Raw genomic sequence first — 27,833 nt, forward strand, 5'->3', positions numbered from 1 at the left:
ATAAGCAGAAATCCTGCTCTGAAGTGGCTCTTTTTTCTTTTTCTTTTTTTTAATTTTATGAACTTGTGAAACCTGATTCAAAACCTAGGATGGCCGTCCCTTCATTAACTTTAGCTGCTTTTATCTGCTGGATGAGGTAAGTCCTGTCTGTGGAGTTAAACGTGGAGCAGAAAGCAGTGATCGTGCGAGTTTAAGGTTTGATTTTCTCTCTGCAGTCTAGGTAATGTATGGGGAAATGAAAAGATATACTCAGACAACATCACTCGCATTCTGGACAGACTTCTAGATGGTTATGACAACAGACTGCGACCCGGTTCTGGGGGTAATTTAAACTTTATGTCCTAATACCTTGCTCCTTCGAGATAAAGACATTATGCAACAGCACTTTTTGTGCTCTTAGGTACATTTTGCTTTTGTTAAATAATGTTGCAGGCGGTGTCACCGAGGTGAAGACAGACATCTTTGTCACCAGCTTTGGACCTGTTTCAGATGTTGAAATGGTAAGATAGTACTTCTGTCAGGAAGTGTGTATGTGCTGACTGTGGGAGATAATAGTGCTTCAGTGACCAGCCTTATGGGCACTCTGCCATGAGACCATCTAATGAGCTTTAATCTGTTTGACCAGCCCTATAACTCCGTTATTGATGGCCTCTAAATCAATATGACAACATGTCAGAGAGCGAGGATCGCTGAGTGGATTGATTAATGATTATCCGGGATGAGTGGCATCCATCACTGCCTCATCGTCTCCCCTCACCTTTCACTCTGTATTGAAATGTCACCTCGGTCTTGTGCGTGCTGATGAATGGACGAAGATAGAAATTTCATTCTTGAATCTGGGATTGTAGTTGTGGTTTTTTTTTGTATCAAAACAATATTACGTTTGTGCCTCAGGAGTACACCATGGACATGTTTTTCCGCCAGATGTGGGTTGATGAGAGGCTGAAATTCGAGGGCCCCATTGAAATCCTGCGGCTGAATAACCTCATGGTGGACAAAATCTGGACGCCAGACACTTTCTTCAGAAAATCCAAGAAGTCCATTTCCCATAACATGACCACACCCAACAAGCTCTTCCGCATCATGCAGAACGGGACTGTCCTTTACACCATGAGGTGATTTTTCACAGTGAACGTGTAGTTTTGTTCTTTGTTTTTTTTTTTTGTTTGTTGGAGCAGATCATTTTTGCTAAACACAAGACCAAATCAGAACATTTATCAGAGACTGATCCCAGCTCCTGCTTTCAGGCTCACAATCAGTGCAGAGTGTCCAATGAGCCTGATGGATTTCCCTATGGACGGCCACTCCTGTCCTCTGCGGTTTGGAAGCTGTGAGTATTTCAGACCAACGCTAGCATCCAGGAATATCCAGATTGATAAATATGACCAAACCTTGAGCATGTTGATGTGATATTTTCTTCCTGTTTTAGATGCATACACCAGCAGTGAAATTATATTTACCTGGAGGAAGGGACCAATAGCTTCCGTCGACTGTCCCAAAGAGTCAATGAGTCTTCTGCAGTACGATCTTGTCGGACAGACTTTGTCCAGGGAGATATTCAAATCAAACACAGGTAATGCAAAATAAAAAAACAAATCTATTTTCATAAGCAGCCTATTATGGCCGTAGCCACATATACAAGCATAATTAAAAGATCCACAAGTGTTTATTAATGTTTGAGTAGAAAGGGGTCAAATGAGTGTCTGCAAGCCCTGCACTAGTGTCCATTACTCCCCGCAGGAGGACGATATATAAAAGCAAAGACTTCCTTGAGCCACCATCTAAGATGCTTAAGTGGTTAGGCCCTAATGCGTACTGTGCACCTTAATAGAATAGCATAGAATAGAATAGAATAGAATAGAATAGAATAGAATAGAATAGAATAGGCCTTTATTGTCATTGTACATGTACAACAAAATTCTGGGTGCTCCACATCAACTGTGCCGGAATAAAATATAAATAGTAAACCGCTTAAAAACCATGTAGAACCCCAGTGGATGCTCAGGCGGGGTGGGGGGTGAGTTTTATGTGTGTGCATTTTCTCTTTTTACCAGGAGAAAGCCTCCCTGCTGTGAATCCAGCACATTCCTCGAATGGAGCAGAAAAGGATGAGGCAGGCTCCAAAATGTAGCGATGATACACATTTAAGAAACACAGAGTGAGACAGAGGATGTCTAAATAAGTGTGTGTGAGCGTGCATGATGCAGCACGTTTTCGGTCTGTGAATGTCTGCATGCATGTGTTCAGACAGAGCAGGGCAGCAAACACATAGTGGCACTGCATGCTCTCCGCCAGCCCCCACCTCACTGGCTCCTTCCCCCTCTTCCTCTTTCCTTCCTTCCTTTTTTTGTCCCACTGTCTTCTCTCCTCTCTTCCTATCTCCTCTTTCTTTTGCTCCCTTAGACTTAGCAACCTGTTCCTGTCCTGGCAGCATCAACAACTGGTTCTTTCAGCTGCTATTCCCTTTTGAAGGGCAAGCAAGGGCATCTGTTCTGTGCGACCACACTCTGTCCCTCACACTCGCTGTCTTCTCACGTGCTGTTTATCTTGCAGGTCACTACTCTGTGCAGGTGGTCTATTTTCACCTCCAGAGGAAGCTGGGCTACTACCTCATACAGACCTACATCCCTCTTATCATGGTTGTCGTACTGTCACAAGTCTCTTTTTGGATCAACAAAGAGTCTGTTCCTGCACGCACAGTTGCTGGTATGCCCCCTCTTCCCTCATGCCCAGTTTGATCTAATCTCCCTCTGCATGTGTGATTCATGAATACTCTGCTGCCCTTCAGGCATCACCACAGTGCTGACCATGACCACCTTAAGCATCAGTGCCCGCCAGTCTCTACCTAAAGTAGCCTATGCCACGGCAATGGATTGGTTCATTGCTGTGTGTTTTGCCTTTGTGGCGTCAGCTCTCGTCGAATTTGCGGCAGTGAACTACTTCGCCACCTTGCAGGCCCACCGTCTGAAGAAGAAGGCAGCCAGACAGGAGAAGCTTGAGGTCCTGGCCACCGGCAGCGATGATGATGACACAGTTTCGGTAAGCAGTTTTCATATTAAAATGTAGAAAAGCTGTATATAACTTCTTTAAAGGGGAACCCTACTGATCTTTCCACCAGAGGGCCTGATAAATGACTCAAAAATGAGCAAATTTCATTGGGGTGAGAACAGAATGAATCCTCTTTAGCCAGCTCCTCAGCTCTGTGGGATAATGGTTACAAGCGACATTTACTGTTAAGAGCCAGTGTGGCTGGGGTTTACTGTGGGTAATGCAGTCACCAGATAGTGTTAAGAAAGATGAATGTAAAGAAGCCATTTCTGAATCTGAACCACCTATTTCGATGCGTTTTAAAAGTCACTGTCAAGCACTAATGCTTAAATGTTTGGGGTCAATTAGAAATGTCTTGCTTTTAAAAGAAAACTACTTTTTACATTAAATCGATCAGAAATAACAAAAACTGATAAATGGAATTATTAATCATGATTTTTAATGCATATGTGGGTGGCATATCCAGCAATCGCGACACTAATGGCACTTTCATCATCTAATGCAAGTTTATAATGCTGAAAACATTACACTCACACTAATACAAGCGACGACACATTTAGTGAGTGAGTGTGTGAGAATTCAGCCCCTGTGCTTACACTGTAGTTTTAAAAACCCCACATTTTTGTAGAACAGTCATTATTCTTGATGTGAGAAATGAAGGCTATTCATGTGGGACCCTGACATAAAACCTCTGGTGTGTACTACTTCCTACACAGAACAGGATCGCGGTTTCTAACCTGAAAAAAAAGAGAAGTGGAGATCTGAGCAGCCGAGTCTTTAGTCTGAGAAACGAACACCTCACAGGTCCTCAACTGGCAGCTTCATTAAAGTGCCAGATTGTAGTGGTTGGAAAGAGAGTAGTACACTCCTTTGTGTGAATTTTCTTTTGGGCACAATTTCTTGTGTGGTATAATCTTCATTCACTTGGAAAAAGACCAAATTTATTTTTTCAGTTTGATTGTGAGACTCTAATCAACTCCACAGGGGCTCAAGGTCCAGACAGTCCTCAGTGGAGTTATCGTAAATGAGAAAAATTCTTTTTAGTGATAAATCAACCTTTACATTGGATAAACATAAAACAGGTAACATAAAATGTCAACAGAACAAACAGGCTTTTATAGATATTCCAATAAAATCATTAAATCAAGGATTTATAGTTCTAATTCCATCAGTTATTAATTGTTATATTAGAACAATTTGCTTTTCTTTCAAAACCATGGACATTACGGAGTAACCGTAATGCTGAGAGGTAGTGTAAGTCTCACAGTGGTGTAATGGAGCAATTCTAAATATGTAGTTTAGATTAACCTGATCTTTTAAGAGATAATCCATTTTTTCAGCAAAGCAATAAAGCAAAACTGTATACTGTATGTTTTAAAGGCTATATCTGGGAATGCACTTAGTCATTTTGTTACTAAGGAGGGATATGTTGCCAAGATGCAGTGAGTTTCCAGTTATGAACATGGAGACTTGTATACCCTATAGGCTACATCTTTATAGCCAGTTTCATGAGTTGACTGGATAAGTGTTGTCTTAAAAAAATTTTTTTATAGGAACACAATGCTCAGTTACATCATCTTTTCCGCAGTGTATTTACAGCGCTAATAATGGCGAATCTTTAGGTACAGAGCCTCTGAGTCTCTAGTTGATGCAGTGATGTTAGTGACGAGGAGACAGTCAGCAGCTGCAGAAGCAGAAAAAAGAAACTGTGTCACACACACGGCTCTTTTTCTATGCATTTCCAAGTAGTCCCCCTGCCTCTTTCGCTCTTCTCACTTAGGGCACACCATGCATTAAAAAGTAATATGGGCTGTTGTGTACTCTCATCTCTGGGCTAGCTATATACTGTCTGCTTTATGCTAATACAGTAAGCCACCCCGGTGTCCTCCTGGGACCTGCCTCACGTGTAGATCTCATGGTTAGATGCTCGCTTTAAAAATAGCTTCAGTGTGAGAACAGAGAGCAGCTCCAGCACTCCTCCCCGTGTGATCTCACAGCCATCATATATGCATCCTCAAAACTTCCTGCTGCTTCCTATAGAAATGTAGAGATGCATGCCATGGTGAGAACGCTCCTGTGGAAACAAACCCGGCTTGCAGCCTTGCATACACGACACTAACATGTTAGCATGTGTTCCCATTTATAAATTTGGAGGTTAAAAATCTGCCCCATCTCTCTTTTTTTCTTTTTTTTTTTTACATCCACCCCCTCCCTTTCAGTGATTACCACAAAACCAACACTTACCTCATTTTACCTCTTTTCGCTTTTCCACAAAATCATTCCTGCTACTCCCCCCATCAGTCGGACAGCAGCCCCCGGGAAGGCCTGAAGAGGAGAAACCACTCAATGAGCCGCAGTGAGCCAGGAGATATTCCCCATCTGCCCATTTTTCTCCAGCAGGGCTCAGCCATTCCCCAAATCCCACAGCTGGCCGGCACCAGCCCTATTGATGCGTATGCCCGCATCCTCTTCCCCCTTTCCTTTGCTCTCTTCAACTTAATTTACTGGTATATCTATCTGGTCAAGGACACAATGGAGAAGCCCAGGTAAACATCCTGTTCTTAATTACACTGGTACATCTATTTTTGTCTATTTGTTATGTCTAATAGGGCAAAGGCAAAGTGTATAGAAGTCCAGACATTTAAAAGGTAAGTAATCATCAATAATTCGTGGAAAAAAACAAGGTGGAAACGAAATGCGTGATGCCAAGCATGAGCTTATTCATCTGTGCTAGAGAGCTCCATTTTGGTCCAGACACCACTAAGCACAAAACTAAGACACATCTGAGTACATCTGCTAAAGGCTGCACTTTTATTTCAGTACATCAGAGAGGAAATGGGCACCACTGGCTTTTGCCCTAACATGATAAATACATTTTCCAGTTCAACAAAGAGTTTCTCTTCTTTCCTTTTCACGCTGCTTAAAATAACAGGTATAAATAAAAGACATTGATTTAAATTAGACCACAGTCCCCTTCAAGATGGTCTCCTTGAGCAGCCCTGCATCGTTCCTAGCGTTCCTGCTATTTATGGAGCTCAATATTCAAGTTCTAACCTTCATTTTGTGGATAATTACAAGCGACAGGAGTTTTTAAGCAGATGACTCCACAGAGCGCAGCCAGGGCTTTCACAGGGTTGGATCACAATGTCCTGAGAGGTCTGAGGGAGAACATGCGCCGTTGTGCTAACAGAGGATTCAAAATGCAGGGGTTTTAGCCACAAGACACAATCTGCACTCACTCTACCCCAAAATGAAATTTTACTTCAACAGTGCACCTTAACAGACTCACACATGCCAAAGGGTTTGGACAGGACATCTGATCTGGGGAGCAATCTAAACATAGCGGGGGACATAAAAGTGGTGCAGCGCTACACAAGTAGACTGTGGGTTTGCTGTTTTGAATATATTCGTAAAGATTATCCAGACAAGATAACCTTATGAAAAAGACACAACCTTTCAAATGTATTTCTCCTTGTTTACATCTCAATGTAAATGGTTAAATCCTACCTTCTGAGTCATGCTGAAAGCAGTGAAAATGGCTGATATAGAGCTGGAGGGTATCCAGTATTCTGCAGATGAAGTTAAAAACATCTTACGGTAAACAAAAAAAACAAAAAAACGTGTACACGCATACTTAGTCCGTGTCTCAAAAAGCCACAATCCTGTCTTGCTAATATAATAGTTTCAGTGGAACCATAACTACCCACAGTTTTTGTCAAACACTCATCTAGGCAGTAAAGACATCAATAATTTCTAATGCTGAAACAGCCCCGGGAGCTGTAGGCGAAAAAGGAAAAGAAAAAAAAAGGAAAAGGAGAATGATGTTAGGTGGCGTTGCTGCTGCATTGATGCCAGCGCTGAGGCTTTTATCATCATCATCATAGATTTACAATACAACAACAGGCTGGACTCTCAGCTAACTTGAGAGGAAAGTAAGCATCACGCTCTGGTTTCTTTTAAGTACGGTTTACCTGAGGGAGGGTGGCTGTGTTAGTGACAACAAACCTAAGTTTACTTTGTGCATCAACCACACGAACAAGCTTCTCTTCTTCACTTTCCCACCTATAAGTGAGCCGCTTATAGAGCGCAAAGCTCCATGTCCAAGAAGGAAAAAGAGAGGTACAGTACAAAAAGACAGAGAGAGGCTGAAGGAGAGATGGTGGGGGAGAGATCTGTTATGTAACACTGGGGAGTGCAAATCTGCTCATCATGCTTCTCATGTTCCTGTCAGAGAATTTTTATGGTTGTTTTGTTTATAACGTTCTGCAGAATAATGAGAGAGACAAGATGGAGAGCATGAGAGCAGCTGCATCACATCTCTCCCCCTTTATATTTTCGCCATGTCTCTCGTCTGCTACTTTTTTCTTTTTCTTTTTTTTTAAGGAGAGGACAGGGAGCATGGTAACAGTTTTGGCTGTGCAGTATACTGCAGAGAGAGCATCTCTGAATGTGGAAACAGAGAGGCTTCTGTACACTCTGCTCACCCCCCCCCCCCTCCACTCTGCTGTATTCTGGTGTTGCAGGGTTATGGAGCTAGACTGAGAAGACCTGGAAAAGGGCATGTGCAGCCTGAGAGACCTTCAGCATCCAGCCGGCTTCACCTCACCCTCCTCTGCCTCAGCGAACGAGCTCTCAGCATTCACTGTGCTCTCATCTGACAGAGGAAATGAATCAGAAACTCATTTATTCTCCCGCTGCACATCTATTCATTTCACAGGCTATGACCACTGCCCACTTGTGTTCTGATCAGTAGCTGAAGAGCCGCCCTTTCACGGGCCTCGGCCACTTTAAAACCCCACCGAGGCACACATGACAACTTCTGAGACCCCCGGACCGAAGCTGACGACACACACACACACACACACACGGTATGCATGACGTCCACACACACGCACAAACCAAGAAACACATCAAAAAGATGTGGATGATATAATCTATGATGGCTTTAACTGGTGGTGATGCAACAGTGAACCAACACTTTCAGAAGCCTGCCCTCTACAGAAGCACAGCTCCCACTACAACAACATCAAAGGCAATTTAGAGGAGGCTGCATCCCTCCTTGAAGGCTCAAAAATGTACTGAAACCTGAAAAAGAAGAAGAAGAAGAAGAAGAAGACTTGTGGGCTTGTGTTTTCCACCCCACATTTCTGCTTTGGTGCTCCCCTTGCATTTCCAGAAGTACAGCAGGTCCTCTGGAAACACTGCAGGGAGGAGTACGATATATACCCATGGGTGATGGTGGTATTCTTTTCCTATTTTTGTATGTACGATGCATAAAAGATAGTTGTGTAAAGGTAGGCTCGTGTACATGTGATGGATTGATTCTGTTTTTCACCACTTAATATATCCGGTAAGATGAAAACAGAGGGAATAAAGTTGTTCTTAACTTAATCTGACCATTTTAAACCCTGCAGTTTTTTCCATTCTTCGACCTTGTCAGGAAATAGACAAACTCATCTGCCGTGTAATCAGCACGAAGAATAAAAGCAGCCTAAACGAACGCGGTTGTCGGTGTTTTCACTCCTGCCACAAACGCTTGTTTCTTCATTACGCACATTCACTTGTCCCTTTAATATTTTTCTCTGCAATGGAAACTGCTCATCCACCATCATCAGTCTCCACTCTTTGATCTTGGGCTGGCTGCACGCATGCGCCCCTCATTGGCTCCTCTGCACTGTCTGGAGTAAGTTGGATGTGCGCTCCCCTCACTCGCATCCCGAAGGCGCCTCAAAAACTGTTGCGATGGGGAGGATCAGGAAAAACCACTTTGGGATTTTGACTTTTTCTTTACTAGTGACTTTTGTGTGGGCTCAAAGGTAATCTCGTTTTTTGCGTCTGTGTGTCTTGCATGCGATTTTAGCTCTGTGAACGCGTGCCTGGCGCGTGACATTAATGCACTATTTTTTTAATATGTGGTTCTTTTCTTGCATTACACCACCCTTTTCTCCGCAGCATCAAGGATATCAAAGATCCGAGCAATATGCCTCTGGTAAAAGAAACAGTGGACAGGCTGATGAAAGGATACGACATTCGGTTGAGGCCAGATTTCGGAGGTAACGAGCAAATTGAAAACGGGAATGTCATGTTTTCACGCCCTCCTGACGTGCGATACATGTTTAATGAATCGCAAAATCTGCTTTCATTTACATAATTATCCCTTCACAGTCAAATAGGCCTTTCCGATTAGCCCAAGAGAGATGATGTGCATATATTTCATATGATGATGGGGGGCTTTTAACGTGATCGATACCGCTCATCAATGTTTGATTACGCCGCTAAATAAATGAAATTAACACCATTTAAGCTCATCTGTGTATCAAGCGTGTAGGGGTTTTTTTTCTTGATCGGGCTGATGATGCACAAGCCTTCTGTAGGTGCGGGGTTCGGAGAGGAACCTGCACTGGCGTCACGAATTTGTTAAAATTTACATGATGGTGAGAATAATTCATGTCCCGTGTTAATGCCTCCTTTTTCACCACCCCCTTCCTTCCTTCACAGGTGCCCCGGTTGCTGTGGGGATGAATATAGACATAGCCAGCATAGACATGGTCTCAGAAGTCAACATGGTAGGTGAATCTTTATTATCATTACCGCCCGCTTCATGTTGCCAAATGTACCTGGCACGGCCGCTATATCCTCTGAAGTGAGCTATACTTATCATGGGGGCAGTATACGTGATGGAGCCAGGTCGTTAATTACATTTAGAGGTGGGGGGGATATAAAAAAAAAAATGTGAAGGCTTCCGTCCCCCCTCCTACTACCCCAAACACATCATCGGCATCCTCTCCTCAGTCTCCGCATTTGCAGTTCTGGTGTGTTGCTGCATTTGAATTCAAAACACACACTCACTGGCGCACTCGGACGCACAGCCCCGGCTGCGCGCACGGAGAGAGCTGCTTCTGTGTGTGTGTTTGTGTGCGTGTCACTGCTTCACGTTGTCAAGCCTCGGTGCTGTAATTTTGTTGCCTCTCTCTCACACACACGCACAAAACACGCAAAAAAGAAGGAGACCTAGAACACCACCTTTCCTCTAAATGCGCATAATTTCGCTCTTTTTAATTCAACGGCCAATCTCATCATCAACCTCTACACAAGCGATCTCCCCTCTATTTGTCAGATGACGTCAGCAATTTGTTATTAATAAATGTATAATCACACGACGGTGGAAAAGAACCCCCCCCCCCCCCCCCCACCACCACCACCACCACCATCACACACACACAAAAGAAGGAGGGTGTGTGTGTGTTTTAGTTCGGGGGTGCACAAAGATGTAGAACTTCTGCGACTTGGAGATAGGGCAGATGGGTGGGTGGGTGGGGGGGGATTTAAGCAGCCCATGCAAGAGCACCACCTATTGATCCGTGTGACTGACAGACAGACGGACCACTGCAGCACACATGACACTGCCAAGCAGTTTAAGCTACTTCACTGCAGCTGTAGGGCATCAAATACTGTCTGCCTCCATTGTAAAATTAGTGGTTTTGCTCATGGGAGGAGGGGGTGGGGGGTAATGAAAATATTAAGGCCATATTGAAGAAATCCGAGTGTGAGAAAAGATGATTTCTAAAGCAGCCTCTCTGCAGGGCAACATAATAGATGTGTTATATAAGAGCGTGAAAAACAAGTTTGCCACCAGGAATGGAAGGAGGTGTGTTTTCTATCATTAACAGAAGCTTTTTCTTTTTTCTTTTCCTTTTTTCTGAGCTGACGTCTAGTTCATTTTGCTTGTCAGATTTTGATTTGGCAGCCCGTTAAAGCCGCTGTGTCTGACGGTCGTTTGAAAGCGGACAGAGTGGGCTTTCTTTCTTTTTTTTCAGCAGATAGATACGACAGTGATGTGAGTTTGCTTTGGGTGGGGAAAAGCACTCAATGGTCAGAGCTTCTCCTTTGATGGAAATGATTCATTTTGGTGGAGGATGCTGCCAGAACGGAAGTGCCTTGGGGGTCCGGGGAGATTTGAAATAGAAACCCCTCACCAGCTTCCGCCTCTCCTTGTCTCTCTCCCTCCCTCTCACTCCCTTCCTCTTTCCCTTCTCCATCCTTCCCTCCCACCACATTGACTGGATCCCTGGATGTGACTCTGGACTCAGCAGCCATGTAATCTACCTCTGCCTTGCTCCAAAGGGTTATCTTACTTAAGAACTAGGCATCTATGCAGGCATTCATCTGGAAAAAAACACTGCTTCATACATCCATGTGTGTGTGTGTGTGTCTGTGACAAAACACAAAAATGAGCGCAAACAGTGAATGGCGACTGACGTCATGCAACTCCCCGTGGCTATGAGAGAGCATTCATCTTTCTCATTTCTCAGAAAAGCTCTCCCTGCCAAATCGGCACAAGCGTCCCTCTGACACGACAGACAAATTTAGACAAAAAGAAAGGGAAAAAAAAGTCTAAGTTCTTGTGGACTTGTGCTACGTTGTGAAAAATCCTCCTTGCAACTTACATAACACGCTGGAATTTCCTCCTCCTCCTCCTTCTATCTTCACGTCCGGCTTCTCTTTGGTGCAGTAGAGGATAACAGCAGTTGACAAGATTGATCTCGGAGAAATCAATAATATCACCGTGCGCCATGATCACGAGGATGGAGTTGGTGACCTGTGCTTGGTGCAGGGCTGCTTTGATCTTCCTCATCAGGGGCAGCTTGCTTTTAAGATTAAAGTGCTGAGAGGGAAAACAACAAGGAGAGAGAGAAGCGAGGATGAAACTGGTGATGAAGGCGGCGAGGAGCGGGGTGGGAGGGATGTGAAGGTTACTGTGATCAGTTTCGGTATCTCCTCTAATGATATCTGCACACATGGTGTGAGCTGAACTAAAGTTGCTGCAGACCTTTGTGCCAGCACAGAAGATCAGGAGTGTCCTTCCTAAACGCACTGGCGCTTTTTTCCATTTTGACATCTAGTATTAGCACACGTGTGTATTCCTTGTCAGTTATTTTCAGCTTCCCCACTGAAATTATACAACCTTAAAACTTGTATCAAAACCCAAGATTTTTGTGGCAGAGTCACCTAATGAAATGGAAATTTTCTGCATGCTTGTGCATAATTCCCCACACTCTTTTGGAGGTCTGCTGTATTTTAAAGTAATCTATGGGACCTTTGTAGTCCAAGGTTTGGCTAAAAACCACAAGTTTGTTATGACTTTGGTGCAGGGTAGGGGGTTAAAAACAGAGCAAATTAGATGACTGCAAATGTGCATCATGCAGTCTTGTCTAAACAGTGTCATCAGAGATAGCCACTGGAAAAACAGGCATCAAACAATGTCCATGACATTGTTTGATGCCTGTTTTTTTTTTCTTCTGCCTGTAATGCCAAGCTGGCAGTTAGAAGAAAATTGATTTTTTGTAATTTGTGCAAGTGATCAAAATTAAAATGAAGAATGCAGAGATGTTAAACTTGTAATAGTTAAGCTGATTTTGAAGGTGCTGTCCACCTTCACCATCTTCAAGATCAAAAAATGTTCTGCAGGCTACCCTCAGAGCAAAGGCTAACTTTCTGAAAGCAAAACTGAAAGTCTAAAGATATATTCAGATGGGAATGATTTCTGAAGAAGCTTTTCTAGGGATAAATCCAACTTCATCCAAGTCATGTCTGTTTCCAAATGAATGCAGTTTGTGGAGGGGAAGGAAAATGGAGGAATCAGCTGTATGCAGGGCCATCTCCAGGATGTTTTCATAAGGGTGGCCATATGGGGGCCACTGAAAGTATTTGGGGTGGCACACCAAAAACATAATTTCCAGTTTTATTATGCTGTTGTCAAGTATAGGTTACCTGAAAAATATGACAACAAAGATACAAAAAAAGGTAATAATCTGTGTTAATTGATTGACTGATTGACTGATTGGGAGTCCCAGGCATCACTTTAATAATTCTCAGTATTAGATCGTGTAAGAGTGTGAACTGTTACCTCTCCAGGGATTGGCACCAGCTTTTCTGCAACCTTATTACATTATTACCAACATAGGACAGGAAGGGGAGGGCAGCAAATTTTGCGGGGTGGCCAATGCCCCCACCCCCGGTGGCACCCCTGGCTGTACGAAGTGATCTTGAAATCAGCTGTTTGTGTGCAGGCCCGCTTTCATGGTGGTGTGCAGCACTGGGTTGCAGACAGCTGCTCGCTCCTCTAATTAACGCTAAAAACGCCTCTGGTGGAGAATGAACTCTGCATTTTGAACGGGGGGTGGCTGATTGAAGACATTGTGGCATTTTTGTTTTATTTTATTTATTTATTTTTTGCTCTGACATGAAAGCCATGGCGGTTGTGGGAATTGTAGTTTTGCTGCTCCTCTTGCTGTTTCAGTGCCTGTTCACATGTGTTTGTGCCACAGCTGTGAAGTAGTATACATGTATGTATATATATATATATATATTTGCACATTCTTGTGCGGTCTGCAGCACTGGCCTGCTCAGGCTCAAAGGTCAGCCATGTTGTGGGGCCATAAAAATGTGCAGGTCAGTCAGCGCTGTGGTAGCAGCCTCGCCTGCATGACATTACAAATGTGCTATTTTGAGAGGAAAGTGTCCTCCGAGTCCGAGGTGTGACCACACATCTTTGCTGGGTGGGCTGTGCTGACTCACTGGGGTTAGTGCAAAATATGGCACAGATATGATATCATGGCCGAGACCCCCAACCCCAACCCTACTCCACGGTTTATCAATGTCTGTCTGTCTGTCCTCTCCATCACTCATCTCCCTCACTTAGCAGCTGAAGTTTGATTTGCATAATGCTGTTTGTTTTTTCGCTGAAACCACAGATCCAGGAACCCAAACCCTGGTTACGGTGCATTAAAAAGTGTTCTGCACACAGCCGGTGCAGCTGATTAAATACAAGTCGAGTCTGTTGTCTCAGCAATGCATCAGCGCTGCATAATAATGCCTTCAGTATGCAATCCATATGTTGAGCATAGCTGTGCAATGCAAGGCAGGAATGGGGAGGAAGTTAAATGAGTATTTTCACTCCTCTTTTTTCCCCTCTTTTCCTTCCCGGTTGTTAATTACATGTAAAATACCTGAGGTTTGTGGTTGTTAAGAGGCACTGCCTGTACTATAATACTGTTCTCTGAATGTTAATTAGCTGGCTGTGAATTAAAAGATTTAAACAAACCAGCTGTGGTGGCTTCTGGGATGGAGGAATTAGTGGGGCGTGAGTGTAGCTTTTTATTAAGATCTTTATCCCGACTGGTGTGTTTCTTTACGTGAGTAACGGGATCTGGCCGTCAGATAACGGCGGCCGATGACCAGAGGGACAGGAACGGCCGTGCAGCACGTCCGTGTGATGCAGCTTCGCTTGTGTGTCTGTGAATTAGCAACCATTTTGATCTTGTTTGTCCAAACTGATCCTGTTCCATTTTATTTTCAGCTTGTGGAAAATAAGCTTGTGTTATTTTTACTCAGTGTTGCTATGACAACCCAGCCATTTCTTTTTCCTCTTTTTCTTCTTCTTTTTTTATATGGTGGATCCAATGAAGTCAAGGGGGAAAAGGCCTCTTTTTTTGTTGATGAGACTTTTTTGAGATTTTTCTATCACTTATATTCCAGGTGAAGGTTGTTTTGACTTTGTTTTAGCATTTTGTTTTTAATTTCTATTTCTCTCCATCCATTTTCTTAACTTCTTATACACCTGGAGTCCTGGTTGTGGCTGGTTCAAAGCCTCTGGACACTCTGAACACCATCCCATCAACACAGAGACACAGACAGGTGTTCACATCACACCTGGAGTCAGTTTAGGATCAAGCACTTAACCTAGGGAGAGCATGCCTGGTCCAAACCTCCAGATCACCAGAAGCTTCGAACCCACAACCCTCCCTGCTTATCATCTAAGCTGATTAAAAACTGATCGAGCTTCTGCGTGATGAATGGCTTTTAAAAAACCACCTAGTTACCTAAATTTGCACATTTTCATTCAGATATATTCACACCTTTCTACCATTTAAATACAAGAAAGACTTTTTTTCATGTGTTGCTGCTTCAATTCTTCTTTCTGCCTTTGCTCTGCTGAGCTTTCCAAAAAAGCTTAAGAGAAGAATCCAGGTTATCCAGAACACTGTCATTAGTAATGCTGAGTGGACGCACACAGTAACAGATTAATATGGTAAGCAGTATAATTACAACAGCGCAAGAACAACACTTAATCCTGCAGCTTTCTTACATGCATGCCGGCTCTTCTGCCTTAATGTTTAGTCCATGGTCACTTAAACTGTTAAACCTAAGGTACTGTAAAGAGGCACACGAGCTTTATGCTACACCTAAAGGTAAAATCTGGCAAAACATACATTGTTAAATATGGAAAAGTATGCATATTTTGAACACTAGGAAGTTAGTGACTTAAATGGAAATGCAAACATTATGCCACGATTTTTTCCAACGGGACTTATATAATAACAGGAAATCGCTGCTTTGCTAATGTACTGAATGTTCTTATTATTAACTTACCCTTGTAGAGTCCCGCAGCATAACGTTGCACAAACTTTAAATTGGTTTTAATCTAATTTCATTGTGGCCAGTGCAAAGGGAAAAAAATCTAAGCTTCCTAAAGTGGGATGTAAGTTATCCAGCTCCATTAAAAGCCTTTAATGTGTTTTGATGACTCTGTTAATGATTCTGTCAGGCACTTTCTCCACTGAAACTAAGTAGCTGAAAAATGACCAACTGGAAAGAGAGTCATAAAGGCCATGTTGTCACTTCCCTCAGGATGTGCATGGCTGGCAACTCATTCAGAATGCACTTACAGCCCCCTTGACCCCTAATATTTAATTTGAAGACTGTACTTAACCAGAAACACAGATAGAGAACGACAAATGAATACGCTCAGCTTGACCAGTTGTTCTGGGTATGTGCCTCCGCTTGTAAATGCTGAGACGTCTGCAGACAAGCTCGTTATTCCCCAAATGTCCAGTTGTCTCCTCACACACAGTAGATTTTGTTATTAGCAGATTCTTCCTGCTTTTGCTGGAGCGCCTGACAGCAGGACCAAGCACAGGAGAGCATTAGCAATATGGTGGACTTCTGTCTACTGCTGCAAAGCTGCAGAGAGACGAGGGAAAGGTGCACAAACCAAACATCCATGGATCAGTTTTTTTGTTTTAGTATTATTTTTTATTTAATGTGTATATTTCACCACAGTGAAAATATCTTTAGCAAAAATTATTATTATTATTAGTATTATTAATAATAAAACTAGTCTTTTAATGAAGACAACGAACAAGTAAAAATGTTTTTTTCATAAATATTGTAATGTATTTATCATTGTGTGGGTATAAACCACAGAGAGGCTGACTGGTCTGTCGCAGAAAATGTTTGACAAAAAAAGGGAGTGCTGTATAGAAAGCATTATTAACAACAAGTACAAATTATATCCATCACATTTAATTATGTTTTACGGTGGGAATTAGTGCAGGACAGCGACTTAATAAATTATTAATTAGAAATTAATAAAGAACATGAAAGTGACTGTCTGTGGACGTGTCTTTTCACACACTGTAAAAAATTATCCCGTTGATTAAGAGTAAATACTGGCAACGGGGTTTCTCGTATTTTAGCGTTAGTTTCCTACTAAGTCTACACTGCAGCAAATCACCGTGGTAACACAAGCACACCCAATCACAGTAAACAGCTGTATTTTATTTGTATTACTGAGCAGCGTTCACGGTGCCTTATCGTTTTTTAAATTTGTTTTGTTTTTACAATTTTCTTAAGTAAAGTTACAGTTTCTTACTCCTTATGTTTATTATGTTATATGTATTATATAAAATCTAGTGAATTTTCACTATAATCAAGGTAGCAGGGTAGTCAGTGCAAAAGTATTTTTTATTTTTATTTTTTTAAGATTATCAAGGGAATTTCACCTTTACCTAAATAAATGTATGATAAATATCATCCTTTACTGTTGATTAGCAATTTCAATAAACCAAACCATTCTCTGGGAAAAAGGAGACTTGGAAAATAATGTCACCTAAAAATGAGTTCAATCTGAAAAGACAAAAACAAGTTTCAGGCACATACCATCACCCTTACCCCTTCCTAAACCTAATGTGACTGCTTTGCACAGACAGAACAGAGGAAGCAGTTTATATGTTTATGAAAAGTGAATGCTTAAAGTCAACTTTTCCTTCAAATCTAAATTTACAAACCCAGCAGTATATTGTGTTAAGCCCATCTATGTGCAGCCCCCCTCTTATGTCGCTTGTGACAGCTGATGTAGTTGTAATGGAGGACTTGTAACAACCATAGTCTGTCAGATTTCTCAGGGAAACACAAATGTACTCCTTGTCACTCTGTCAGGTTCTTAATGGGGGTTTGTTAGCCCAGAAACATATCTGCAGCGAGACACTGTCACTGTGCACCCAGCCTTGATGTTTTTTCAAGTTAGCCGAGCCTCGTTTGTATGCTCTTTGTGTTTATGTATACGGTGCTGTCGTGCCTTTTCTTTTAAATGTTGGTGCTCTCCACAAGATTTCTCCCTCACTGATGCTTACTGGCTGTCTGTGTGATGTTAATGGAGTTTCTGAGAAGTGCTTGTGACAAGGAGATTGAAGGTCGCTCTGGAGACCAGTGCTCAAGCATGGGATGCTCCGACTAGCTGCAGCTTTTTTCTGGGTGCGGATTGGAGAAAAGTCAATCAGGATTTTCTCTCCTTACACAGCCCTAGTGACTGAATGCTAATATACAAGATGCAGAAACATATTTGTCAGATTTTCAAAGATAACCTCGTTATTTTTTTTAGGCTTTTGAGGGTTTTTTTGCATAAAAATAACATGGTTGTCCTGCTTATTTTACTGCACAGCACCTGCACAGCATGACTCAGCCAGCACTTCGTCTGTTACAAAACTGTTCCCTTGCAGTACTCTGTGTTGCAGATTTGGTTCTCAGGCTGCACTGAGAGAGAGAGAGGTGAGGCAGCTGTACTTTGTGTCTCTCTCTATGCTCAAGTGATGTCCAAGTCAAGGTAAACAGCACCATCTGCAAGGACGTAATTATGCTGCCATTTTACAGCACAGCCAGGAGGCAGCGTGCAGGCCCAGGTGTTCTCTGCGCATATCTATACTGTTAAAACCTCTAACGCACACACACAGAGGTCCTGCAAATATGCAAACTCAACACTTTAAAACGAGGACAGGCATCTTTAAAATCCAGGTTTTAGCATTCACATCGTTTGGTGTCCACTCCTCATCTAATCTGAGAGGTCACAGTCAGAAAAGTACATGTGTAACTGCCTCACTGTCACGCTGTCATGTCAGAAATCTTTATCTTATTAGTAACACCTAAACTTTTCCTACTATGACAGGATAAAATGTCCGTTGTGAATATGTGACTCATTTAGTATCCGAGTACAGGAGACACTTCACAATGATTCAAAATCAGATTTTTATTTGTTGCCTACTATTGAGCGTTTACTGTTTATACGGGGAGTAGCGACAGATTTTGGTAACAGGCTGTTATTTTTATTATTTATTATTGTTTTATTCTAATCGGTGAATTAAAATAAAGCTGACTTTACTTTAGAATTGTAAAATTTGAAAATTAAAAACAGAAGTCTGGAATCAAAGTTTGAATTTTGTCAGAAAAATGTCAGAATTTTTTGTCTTTTTTTCATTTTTATTTTTTCAGTGGCCCCTGTCTTCTTCCATGAAAAGTGAACAAACTCTTATGAAAAAAATAAACTGAGCGTTGAAGCCAAACTGGGTTTTCTGAGATTTATTGAAAGAAACTCTGCAGAGGGATCAATACAGTACAGGCAGTCTTTGCATTAGCATCGATGCAGAAAAGGAAATTAGCAGCTCCTTTATGCTCATTGTGTGGATACAAACTGTGTGATCAGCTGTGGAGGGTTTTCTTCTCACTGTCACATAGGCGCCTGCTTGATAACAACGACACAGAAAGCGCCTCATGACCTCGAACACAGAAAACAGTCGGTTGTTTTTCCATCTTCTCACACTCTTTTTGTAAACACATGTTACAATCACATAAATGAGCTGAAATACACATTTTCCATTGTATCATCTAAAGACAACATGCTATGTTAACAGTCTGATTATTACTTAATTCATTATCTGAACTTACACCTAAACTTAAACAGTAGCAGTCCTTTGAGTGTGGCAATGCTCCTTGTTTAGAATATAATTAACTGAAACAAGTATGGAGGCTGAAAGTCCAGAAAACTCAGTGTGAACAAGTTAAATTGAATAATCACTATAACTGAAGTTAAATGCATCGTGTCATTTTAAGAAAGGACATTTCATTTTCAGTGTAATAATGCTGAAATGGACTGAAACTAATATCACCAGGTAATCACCAGAATTTGCTGGTTATCTTTCTGTTATATCTTCAGGACTCTTAAATCTTTAGGTTTTAGTTACTCGAGTAATTTCAAGTTGAGAGCTGGGACTGCAAACAAGAAAATCAAAAATAGGATAATGGCACTCCCGGTTCACACCAGTGACTCTATATTAAAGATGGACCTGGCAACTGTGACATCACCCTTTGGTTTATGGACTACCGTTTTTGTCGCCATCTTGGCTGTTGGAGGCAGAAGTAAGAATATTTGGACACAAACCTTCCTCACAGCAGTTTATCAGGACCTTTTAATCTAATGATTTGTGTTTCTGGGCACAAATTTGGCATCATTTTGTTTGCCTCAATATAAAATTCCCATCATGAACACAACTTTTCATCGGCCCACTGTCATATGTACTGATTTAATTCCATTTTCACTATGTTAATATTTTCCACAGTCTTCATTCGGAAGGTGGAGGGGTTTGTGGCTGTGGAGCCGATTAATTCACTGTTAACACCAGAGACTCAAATTTGAGCTACAGACTTTTCAGATGTAATTTCTGTCATTTTTAAATATGTTATTGATTAACGCTTAACGTTAATGCATGACATTTGATACATTTGTTTTTGAGAGATCAGAGTGATTTTTTTCTCTAGAACAACATAAATAAATTACACCATAAATTGCACACAAAAAATGCTGGATGCAGCAAAAATTATGCAAACTAAAACTAATATATGCAAATACACACACACACACACACACACACACACAGCACATTACTTACAAATACACACTTACTGACACAAAGAAACCCGACAATTTGTGTTCATGAACCACAGCAGTTCGAGAAAAGTTGCATAGCTAAATTATTAACATCTCTAACGTTTGCTTGGTTAGCAAGGTGCATACACAGACTTGCTATTGCTATTATCCGAGTTATTCTGAGTGTTTTTGAGTTGCAGCTGGGGCTTTAAAAGCAAGGACACTGCCTCAGCAGAATATCTAGTAGTGATCAGATGGACTGCACTGGTGCAAAGGTGGGCATTTTAACATGGAGGTCTATGGGGATTGACTCACATTTGAAGCTAGCCTCAAGTGGCCACGTGAGGAACTGCAGTTTGTTGTCTTTATTACTTAGCCTCCTTGTCACATTGTGACTTTATCCACCAAAATGTCTTGAGGTGTTTCTCTCTGCAAGACTGACACCACATTAACAGAAAGTTTCCACAACAATAATTTCTGTAACCATCTTCTCAGACTGGGTTAATATTATGTGTTATTTCTTTTATAATTCTGCTAAAGAGAGGCCTGTTTGTTTTCCTGCGATAAAGACAGGAGTGTATCACAGGATGTGCTGCCTGGGTTTGTGATGTACTCTGAGCCTGCAGGCAGCAGCTAACGATCCCAAAGGTGATAGAGATATCCGATCGACAGGCTGATAATGAGACAGAGAGGGAGCGAGTGTGAGAGGAGGGTTCAGTGGGAACCCTTGTAAAACAGGATAAGGAAGCAGCTGTCCTCGCGTGACTTTTTTTTATTTCTGAAAAAGAAAAAATCAAGATGGCAGAATCTGGTGTATTTTTAGATGGCCTTTTTTACACTAATACTTCGGTCGGGCACGCTGCACACAGTGAATTTAGTGTTCAGTGGCAACTGTGCGGCAGCGTCACGCCAATGTGTTCTGATGGGGCTCTGAAACATAGAAACACAGCGATAAGTGATGATGATGGCTGCTTGGAGTAAAAGCTCAAGGGCCTTGTTTCATGGACCGTATTTTTTAATTTGTTTTCCCACTCGCTGATTGCACTGCAACACACTGTAACCAAGCAGATCCGACTGCAGTGCTGTTTTTCGCTGTGGCTGTGTGTGGGTGTGAGTCTGTTTTTAAGAGTGAGAAGCAGAGAAAAGATACACACGGAGAGGGAGGAGGAGGAGGTACGGTTTTCTACCACATCTCTGAGCATGTGTAAAAACAAACTGTACAGTATAAATACTGATTTTTTCCCCCTCCCCACTAAGGTTAAATCTGGAAAAGTCTCCCCTGAATCTCAGTCGCTGTGATTGTTTATTATGCAAAGTCAGAACATAAAAAGAGAGAGCGAGGGAGAAAGCCCCAGCTGCAGATATCTACCAGGAGTTTGCATTAAAGAGGGTATTGTCTCTGTAAAGCAGAAGGCAGCTTCATTCGCTCAAGTGGAAGCAGATATTTTTAGCATGAGACAATAGTCAGCCAGCTGAGAAAGTTGCCCTCTGGTTATGGTCTAAAAATTAATGGAGGATAGTTGAATATTAACCCCCCAACCCCGGCCACCACGGGCCCCCTAGTGCAGGCTGTGGCCTTTCAGACCACCGACGACCTTTTGGCTGACCTTCTCACTATGCAGAGCCCATGAAAACATGCCATGGCTCAGACATGAGCGTGACATGACATCCCGGTAGAGCTTTATGTGCTCCCCGGTTGAGATGGTGATGAAAATAAAACATATATAAAAAAAATGTACAATGAGTTTGACTGTGGCGTTAAATGTAGTTCACCTCTGTTTGGCAGGACTACACCTTGACAATGTACTTCCAGCAAGCGTGGCGGGACAAGCGGCTCTCCTACTCTGAGATTGCTTACAACCTGACTCTGGATAACCGAGTGGCTGACCAGCTGTGGGTCCCTGACACCTATTTCCTCAACGACAAGAAGTCCTTTGTGCATGGCGTCACAGTGAAGAACAGGATGATTCGTCTCCACCCTGATGGAACGGTGCTGTACGGACTCAGGTAAGACTTTTATGTGTCATAGCTGTGTCTTTATGAATTGTTTTTATTGGCAAATGATCTGGTTGGACCACAAAAAAGAAAAAAAAGTAAGAAAATAAGAGAAGATATTTCAGCCTCTCCAAACTCTACTCAGAGCAGTCAAGCTGCACTTTTCATACGCAATGAGGGATTATTACGAGGCTGCCCATGGTGCCGCTTTCTGAGATGATTAACAAGGTTGAAAAGAAGAGGCAACATGGAGGCCAAGCGAGGCAGGTGTGTTTGTGTAGCGCTGCTCAACAAGAAGGCATTTTAAAATAAAACCCAGGGTTATATATATATTGAAAAAGGCAGTGTTTTCAAAGAATAACCTAAATCTGATTATTAAAAAAGCTGATATGACACAAAATTAACACCTGTTAAAGTAAGAAAAAGTGCAAATGTGTGTATTTCCTGTTTTTTTTCCCGCTTCTTTATTGATATCAAAGGATTGGTGATTGTGTTTGGGCACAGAAAGGTTACGTTTGACTGTTTAAGTTAGAGTTCAGTGATTTCAATAATCTATACCACTGACTTATTGACTTTCCATGCTAATGTCATCGAATTAATTGCACACAAGCCACAAATCTAAAAAAAAATAACACCCCGGGTCGTAATGAAGTATAGAAGGTGTGTATAGGAGGAACTATATGCACTTGTACTGTAGCCTTTCATATCTCCTGATGATCATCAATAATAAAAAGCTGAACTGACTCTGATTGTGTGCAGCCCATCTACACGATGTCTCTTTGTGGCGCAGGGCTGCGATGCCTCTGAGGATGCTGTCATCCATAATTGATAAAGTCATAATCAATAATGTAGCAGTTCAATACAAACACTGAATCTGTATTTGTACTGACGTTGCGTATTTGACTGCATATGCTAACGCAACCCGTCCATCACTGTGCCGCTGCCTCCTCTGATCTGTCACCGCCTTTTCGTGTGCGTGTGTGTTCATGCATGTGTGTGTGTTAAAAGCTGAGGTTATTGTTGCTAATTCAAGATGTTGCAGTCGTTCCCTCTCTTGACTGAGATGCCCTTCTTGCGCAAAGGCTGCTTAAAAAATTTAAGTATCTGCACTGCACCACATTATTCATCGCTACATTTTGTCTCAACAGTCGAGAAATGTAATTCCGAACACTCTGACTCAATTATATAAGCCTAACACATATTTTTTGCATAACAGCCAAAAAGCAATGAAAGCCAGGGGAGTTGTAAGAGTGTTGTGAAATTTTAAGGGGGTGTGCGCAGCAGAAACATGTGGTTTTTACCTCGGATGCGTTGTCCTTGTCAGTTCTTCTCCGTTATTTGGTTCGTGGGTTTGGTCCAGGTTTTATTTGATGCTAGCGAGTCCAGACACAAGCTGCTGTCAGAGTCAGCCCGGCCAGATGCTTGCGTGCTCTGAGCACACTGACACGTACCTGTAGAGACGGGTCAGCTGGTTGCAACAACACAGCTTTAGTGGGTGTGGAGAAGATGGCTAACTGAGAGTCTATAGGAAAGAGGATGTATGTGAGCACACATCCTGTCAGAGGAAAGGAAAAGTGGAGTAACTACAGTTGTCAAATACATGTATCTGAGTAAAAAGTAGAGACGAAATGTTTCCAAGTAGTTCCACCATAATTACTGCCCCTGAAAGCCATTTCCTAATTATTTATAAACATGTAAACTGTGAAAGGGACCACTCTCATGAGTAAATCTATATGTATGTAGGACATAAACATTAACTATTGATGTAAAAGTACATTGAAGAATCGGAGGGTAATTAAAATTATTGCAGCTGTGCCTTTGAAATCTTGTAATCTTGTTGCTTTTGAAATGGTTGCTTTAGCCATGAGGACCAGGTCTTACAGGTAGTAGCACTCTTCAGTGCAGCTTAGGTTTGTCAAAAAGGCGATGAGTGTGTTATCAGTTTGCAGCTGAGTAGGGTCAAGGTCACAATTCCATGTAAACTGGTTGTGAATGAATAAATCGCAGGAAATCATAAACCTTTTTCTGTCAGTTGCCGTCTGCATATACAGAAATCCACATGAAAGTGAAAAACCACACTGTTTACCTACTTCCACTCAGTGTCCAGCCAGAATCTCTGAAATTCAGAAATTCCTCCAAAAACAGTAACATAGTTTCTTCAGGACAGTGATTCAACTGCAACATGACAAAGACAACCTTGGCAACCTTGCTCTGACATAATAGAACCAGAATACAACCAGTTGGCAACTAGTCTAAGTCTCCTACTGCAAAGAGATGCATTGCAGATAAGTTGTATCCATTAGCACAGACTGACTCAGATTGATCCCGATGTGTTTATAATCTCTCTGCTTGTATAAATTTTAAATACATTTTTGCAAATCTTAGCTGATTTTTCTGAAAGTGAGTCAGATGACAAGTGTTTGGAGACAGGTTGCCTCCCATCAGGCGACCTGTGCAATCATCTTGCAATCTTAAGTGGTCCCCCAGTGGCTGAGGACTTTGGATACTCATCTACTTGCAAGCCATTGCATTTTTAAAAAAAAATTAAATGCAATCATCCAGCAACCACCAATTTTTCCAAGTCAAGTGTATTTTTGTTTTTTTCTATTTTGATTTGCAGCAATGTGACAATCAAAAAGTCATTGACTTCAGTGATTAATATCCACTGGCAGTATGGAGTGGGTGGGTCCCACTTTTCTGTTTTATTATGTGGATAAACTCTACACAGCACTTCCAGAGGCCTCCAGTGGCACACCTGCCAATTTTGAACTAAACTGCATGAATGGCTGTTAAACATCACAAACATACAGAGATTTCTTCATTTCCTCATTTATTAGAGCAAGTTTTGCATTATGAAGAATGAAGAAGGTAGGAAACTAAAAGATGTCATTTAGAAATCTATGGGTGCTGACATGTTTATGGAGCGGTGCGGTCAGGATATCTTCACCTCTGCTGTGATATTAAATCACGGGAGTAGATGAAGCCACATGCAGGACACAGCGACTCTCTTATTCAATCTGTACAATATAAACACAGAAAAACTCAACCAAACAACCGTCTGTAAACGTTTAAATACATTTTAAATTTATTCTAAAATCTACCGACTGGTCTGCTGACTCAGCCTCTGGATAGAGCAAGCTAATTTTGGCAAGTAATAATTGCCAGCTAATAGTCATCACATGCCATCCTTCTAATGCAAGTAAAGCCTGCTCAAGGTGACTTATCTTATAGTGCTTGAACTACAGACTGAAAACCAGAAAGCTTCCTGCCCCTATAATTTTACCCCCTTACTATATGCTGAATCTCTCTTTTTGGAGATTAAGCTAAAATGTTTGACTATAAAATATCAGGTAATATTGCTAAATCCTTAGATAATGAGGGGCAAAAGTAAACATATTATTGATCTTGCAGGAGGAGTATTTGTGCTGAGCTGAAACCAGCTAACACGCTAACTGGCAAACACCAGTAGGTTAAACTGTTTAGTTTGCAGGAGATGTGTGTGTCTGTGTGTGCAGTTTGTGTCTCTGGGTACATGTGCGTGTGAATGAGTGAGTGTTATTTTCAGGGGTGCACACGAAGGAGGAAGAGTGAGGGTGTTGTTTACTCCTTATTCTGTGGATATATAGTGCATCCCAATCCTGCCAAATCCTGGTCTTCAATTACCAGGAGGAGCAGAAAATTACAACAGTGCTCCCAACTGTCACTTTAGAGCTCGGTTTGACTCTCGGGGAGAGGCAGTCTGATCTAATTACCCAGCCCCTGAAAAGGCTCAGCCAATAACACAGATACTGCCCAGGCTGCGAGGAAAAAACACACATATACACACACAACAGGAAAACACAAACTCCACTTAGCTTTTCATTTTATGCAGGAATGGAGGAAAAAATGAAAAAGAAATATAGACACCGAGTGCGTGACTCGTGCTGTATGTCGCTCCACATTGGCATACAGAGAGAGACTGAGCCGAAGAGGGAGAAAGAGACGTGAAGGTCAGACTTCATTCAAAATGGAGAAATTATTAGGATTCTCCCCACTCCCTCTCCACCCTCCCTCCTTTCTCTGTGACTATTGTAACTCCTTTTGTGTTGTGAGAGGACACATCCTTGTGCTTTGGAGACTGACGTCGTCTTCTGTCAGGCCGAGGAACGTTTCTGCTCTGCAGCTAAAATGCACAATGATATCCCGTGCGAATGCTGTCAATGGGATCACTTTTAGAGTTATCTCCTTCTGAAGTTACAGATCAGGCGAGAGGGAAACGTAGAAACCTCTTTATTTTTCCTGCTTTTTGATTGGATGTGCTCTGTGACCTGCCTGAGCAGGAAGAGACAATCCTGCATGTGTTAGCTCAGCTCAACATGGGCTCTCTATCCAAAATGGAGGAAGCTTCTCCATCTTAATTTAACTTCTGAAATGATCTTTCTATTTTTTTCTCCTGATGCCTGCATGCATGATAAAATGTCAGTTTAAGTAAGCCTGCACCAGGTTTGGAACCTGCAAAAATCCCCCTCTCATCTGTATTTTGGCCTCTTCTTCTCTGATGCTCCCTCGAAATGAGATTCTGTCTGGGAATTCGTGGTGGTTGTGTTATGTCCGTAAACAAGGTCATTTGGAATAAAGGTGCACAGGCCGCCTTAGGGGGGTCCACACACACACATATACAGAGAGAGAGAGCGCGCCTGGGTTGAACTGTTAGAGGAACATAGACAAAAAAAGAAAAAAACAGCCTTTTTTAGACTCTGTGTCCTATTAGCTCCGACGCAGAGCAAATGTAGCGTGTTTGATTCTGCGTGATCTGCGAGAGCATGGCCTTTCCGCCGGCAGGTTGGGATGAGCGAGAGACGGACCGGCTCTGATGTTGATGAAGAGCAAACAAGCCTGTGCTTCATGACAACTGCTGCTGCTGCTGCTGCTGCAGAGGTCCACAGCAGACTCTCTCTGCAGTGGAGATGACGAAGACGAGGAGGAGGAGGAGGAGATTCAAAGATGGGGAGGGAATCCTGCAGAGAGAAACCCTCGTCCTGCTTCTCCTGCGTGCTCATTATTTGCATTTTTGGGGTAATTGTTAGAGCAGGTTTTGGATGCTCTAGCTCAGCCGGGTGGGGTGGGGGGTGCAGAAGCAGTTCTTGATCAGCCGTGCGGAGTCTCAGACGAGAAAGCTGTGAGACTTCTGCTGATGATGTAGGTGGGCTATAAATAGGCTGTTATTTTTACCCCTGCCATTTTGGCCTCATTTCTGCTTTTCCCCTGTGTTTCCTCTGTGCCACCGCGATGATTTAGTGATGGCGATGGCGATGATGGTGAGTGATGAGTGCCCGGCTATGCGAGCACAACATCCTGGGAAGTTGTGGCCATAAAAAAGGGGTAAACTAGGACAGAAATGAGCCTCCTGTTTTAATCCCCCAGTGCACCATGGCCCTGCTAACTGGCTCTTACATAAGAGCCCAGAGAGCAAGAAAAAAGGAGGCAGAGACGGAGAGAGCCCGAGTGTGTGAAAGAAGACTCTGCAGCTCGAAAAAATGAAATCCCAAACTTGCCAGCCTCGGCCTGAGGGAGCTGAACATCTTATGCAGAAAGATTTCAAATAAAGTTTGCTCTTAATTATTAAAGACAAGGCGCTCTTAAAGATGCATCTGTAGATGTGATGAAGTTAACCGAGAGAAGGCATTGTGATTGTATTTTTTTATTGCCATAGTGTCCCCGCAGCTCCACGGGACCACGTTCTCAATCTCAAAGCAGCAGCGATTTGAAAAAT

The 27,833-nt window shown here is 42.3% G+C and overlaps 2 protein-coding genes across 3 annotated transcripts in view; both read left to right on the plus strand.

Annotated features, from left to right (window-relative positions):
• The first annotated feature begins 89 nt into the window (after positions 1-89).
• Positions 90-7,590, plus strand: gabra6a (gamma-aminobutyric acid type A receptor subunit alpha6a). The gene is made up of 10 exons (XM_085362030.1): positions 90-136; positions 216-322; positions 433-500; positions 895-1,115; positions 1,248-1,330; positions 1,430-1,573; positions 2,554-2,706; positions 2,789-3,039; positions 5,350-5,594; positions 7,572-7,590. Exons 1-10 carry the CDS (start codon positions 90-92, stop codon positions 7,588-7,590), a joined length of 1,338 nt encoding a protein of 445 aa, XP_085218156.1.
• Positions 7,591-8,790: 1,200 nt separating this feature from the next.
• Positions 8,791-27,833, plus strand: part of gabrb2a (gamma-aminobutyric acid type A receptor subunit beta2a) — a 29,497-nt gene continuing 10,454 nt past the window's right edge. For both annotated transcript variants that reach the window (XM_085361972.1, XM_085361981.1), the window contains exons 1-4: positions 8,791-8,864; positions 9,001-9,101; positions 9,547-9,614; positions 21,873-22,093. In XM_085361972.1, coding sequence (XP_085218098.1) covers positions 8,791-8,864; positions 9,001-9,101; positions 9,547-9,614; positions 21,873-22,093 — 464 coding nt within the window. The remainder of the gene's footprint in view (positions 8,865-9,000; positions 9,102-9,546; positions 9,615-21,872; positions 22,094-27,833) is intronic.

The sequence above is a fragment of the Diplotaxodon limnothrissa genome, linkage group LG2 (assembly GCF_057381915.1).
Source record: "Diplotaxodon limnothrissa isolate DT_005_m linkage group LG2, D_limnothrissa_male_GT1.1, whole genome shotgun sequence".
Lineage (NCBI taxonomy): Eukaryota > Metazoa > Chordata > Actinopteri > Cichliformes > Cichlidae > Diplotaxodon > Diplotaxodon limnothrissa.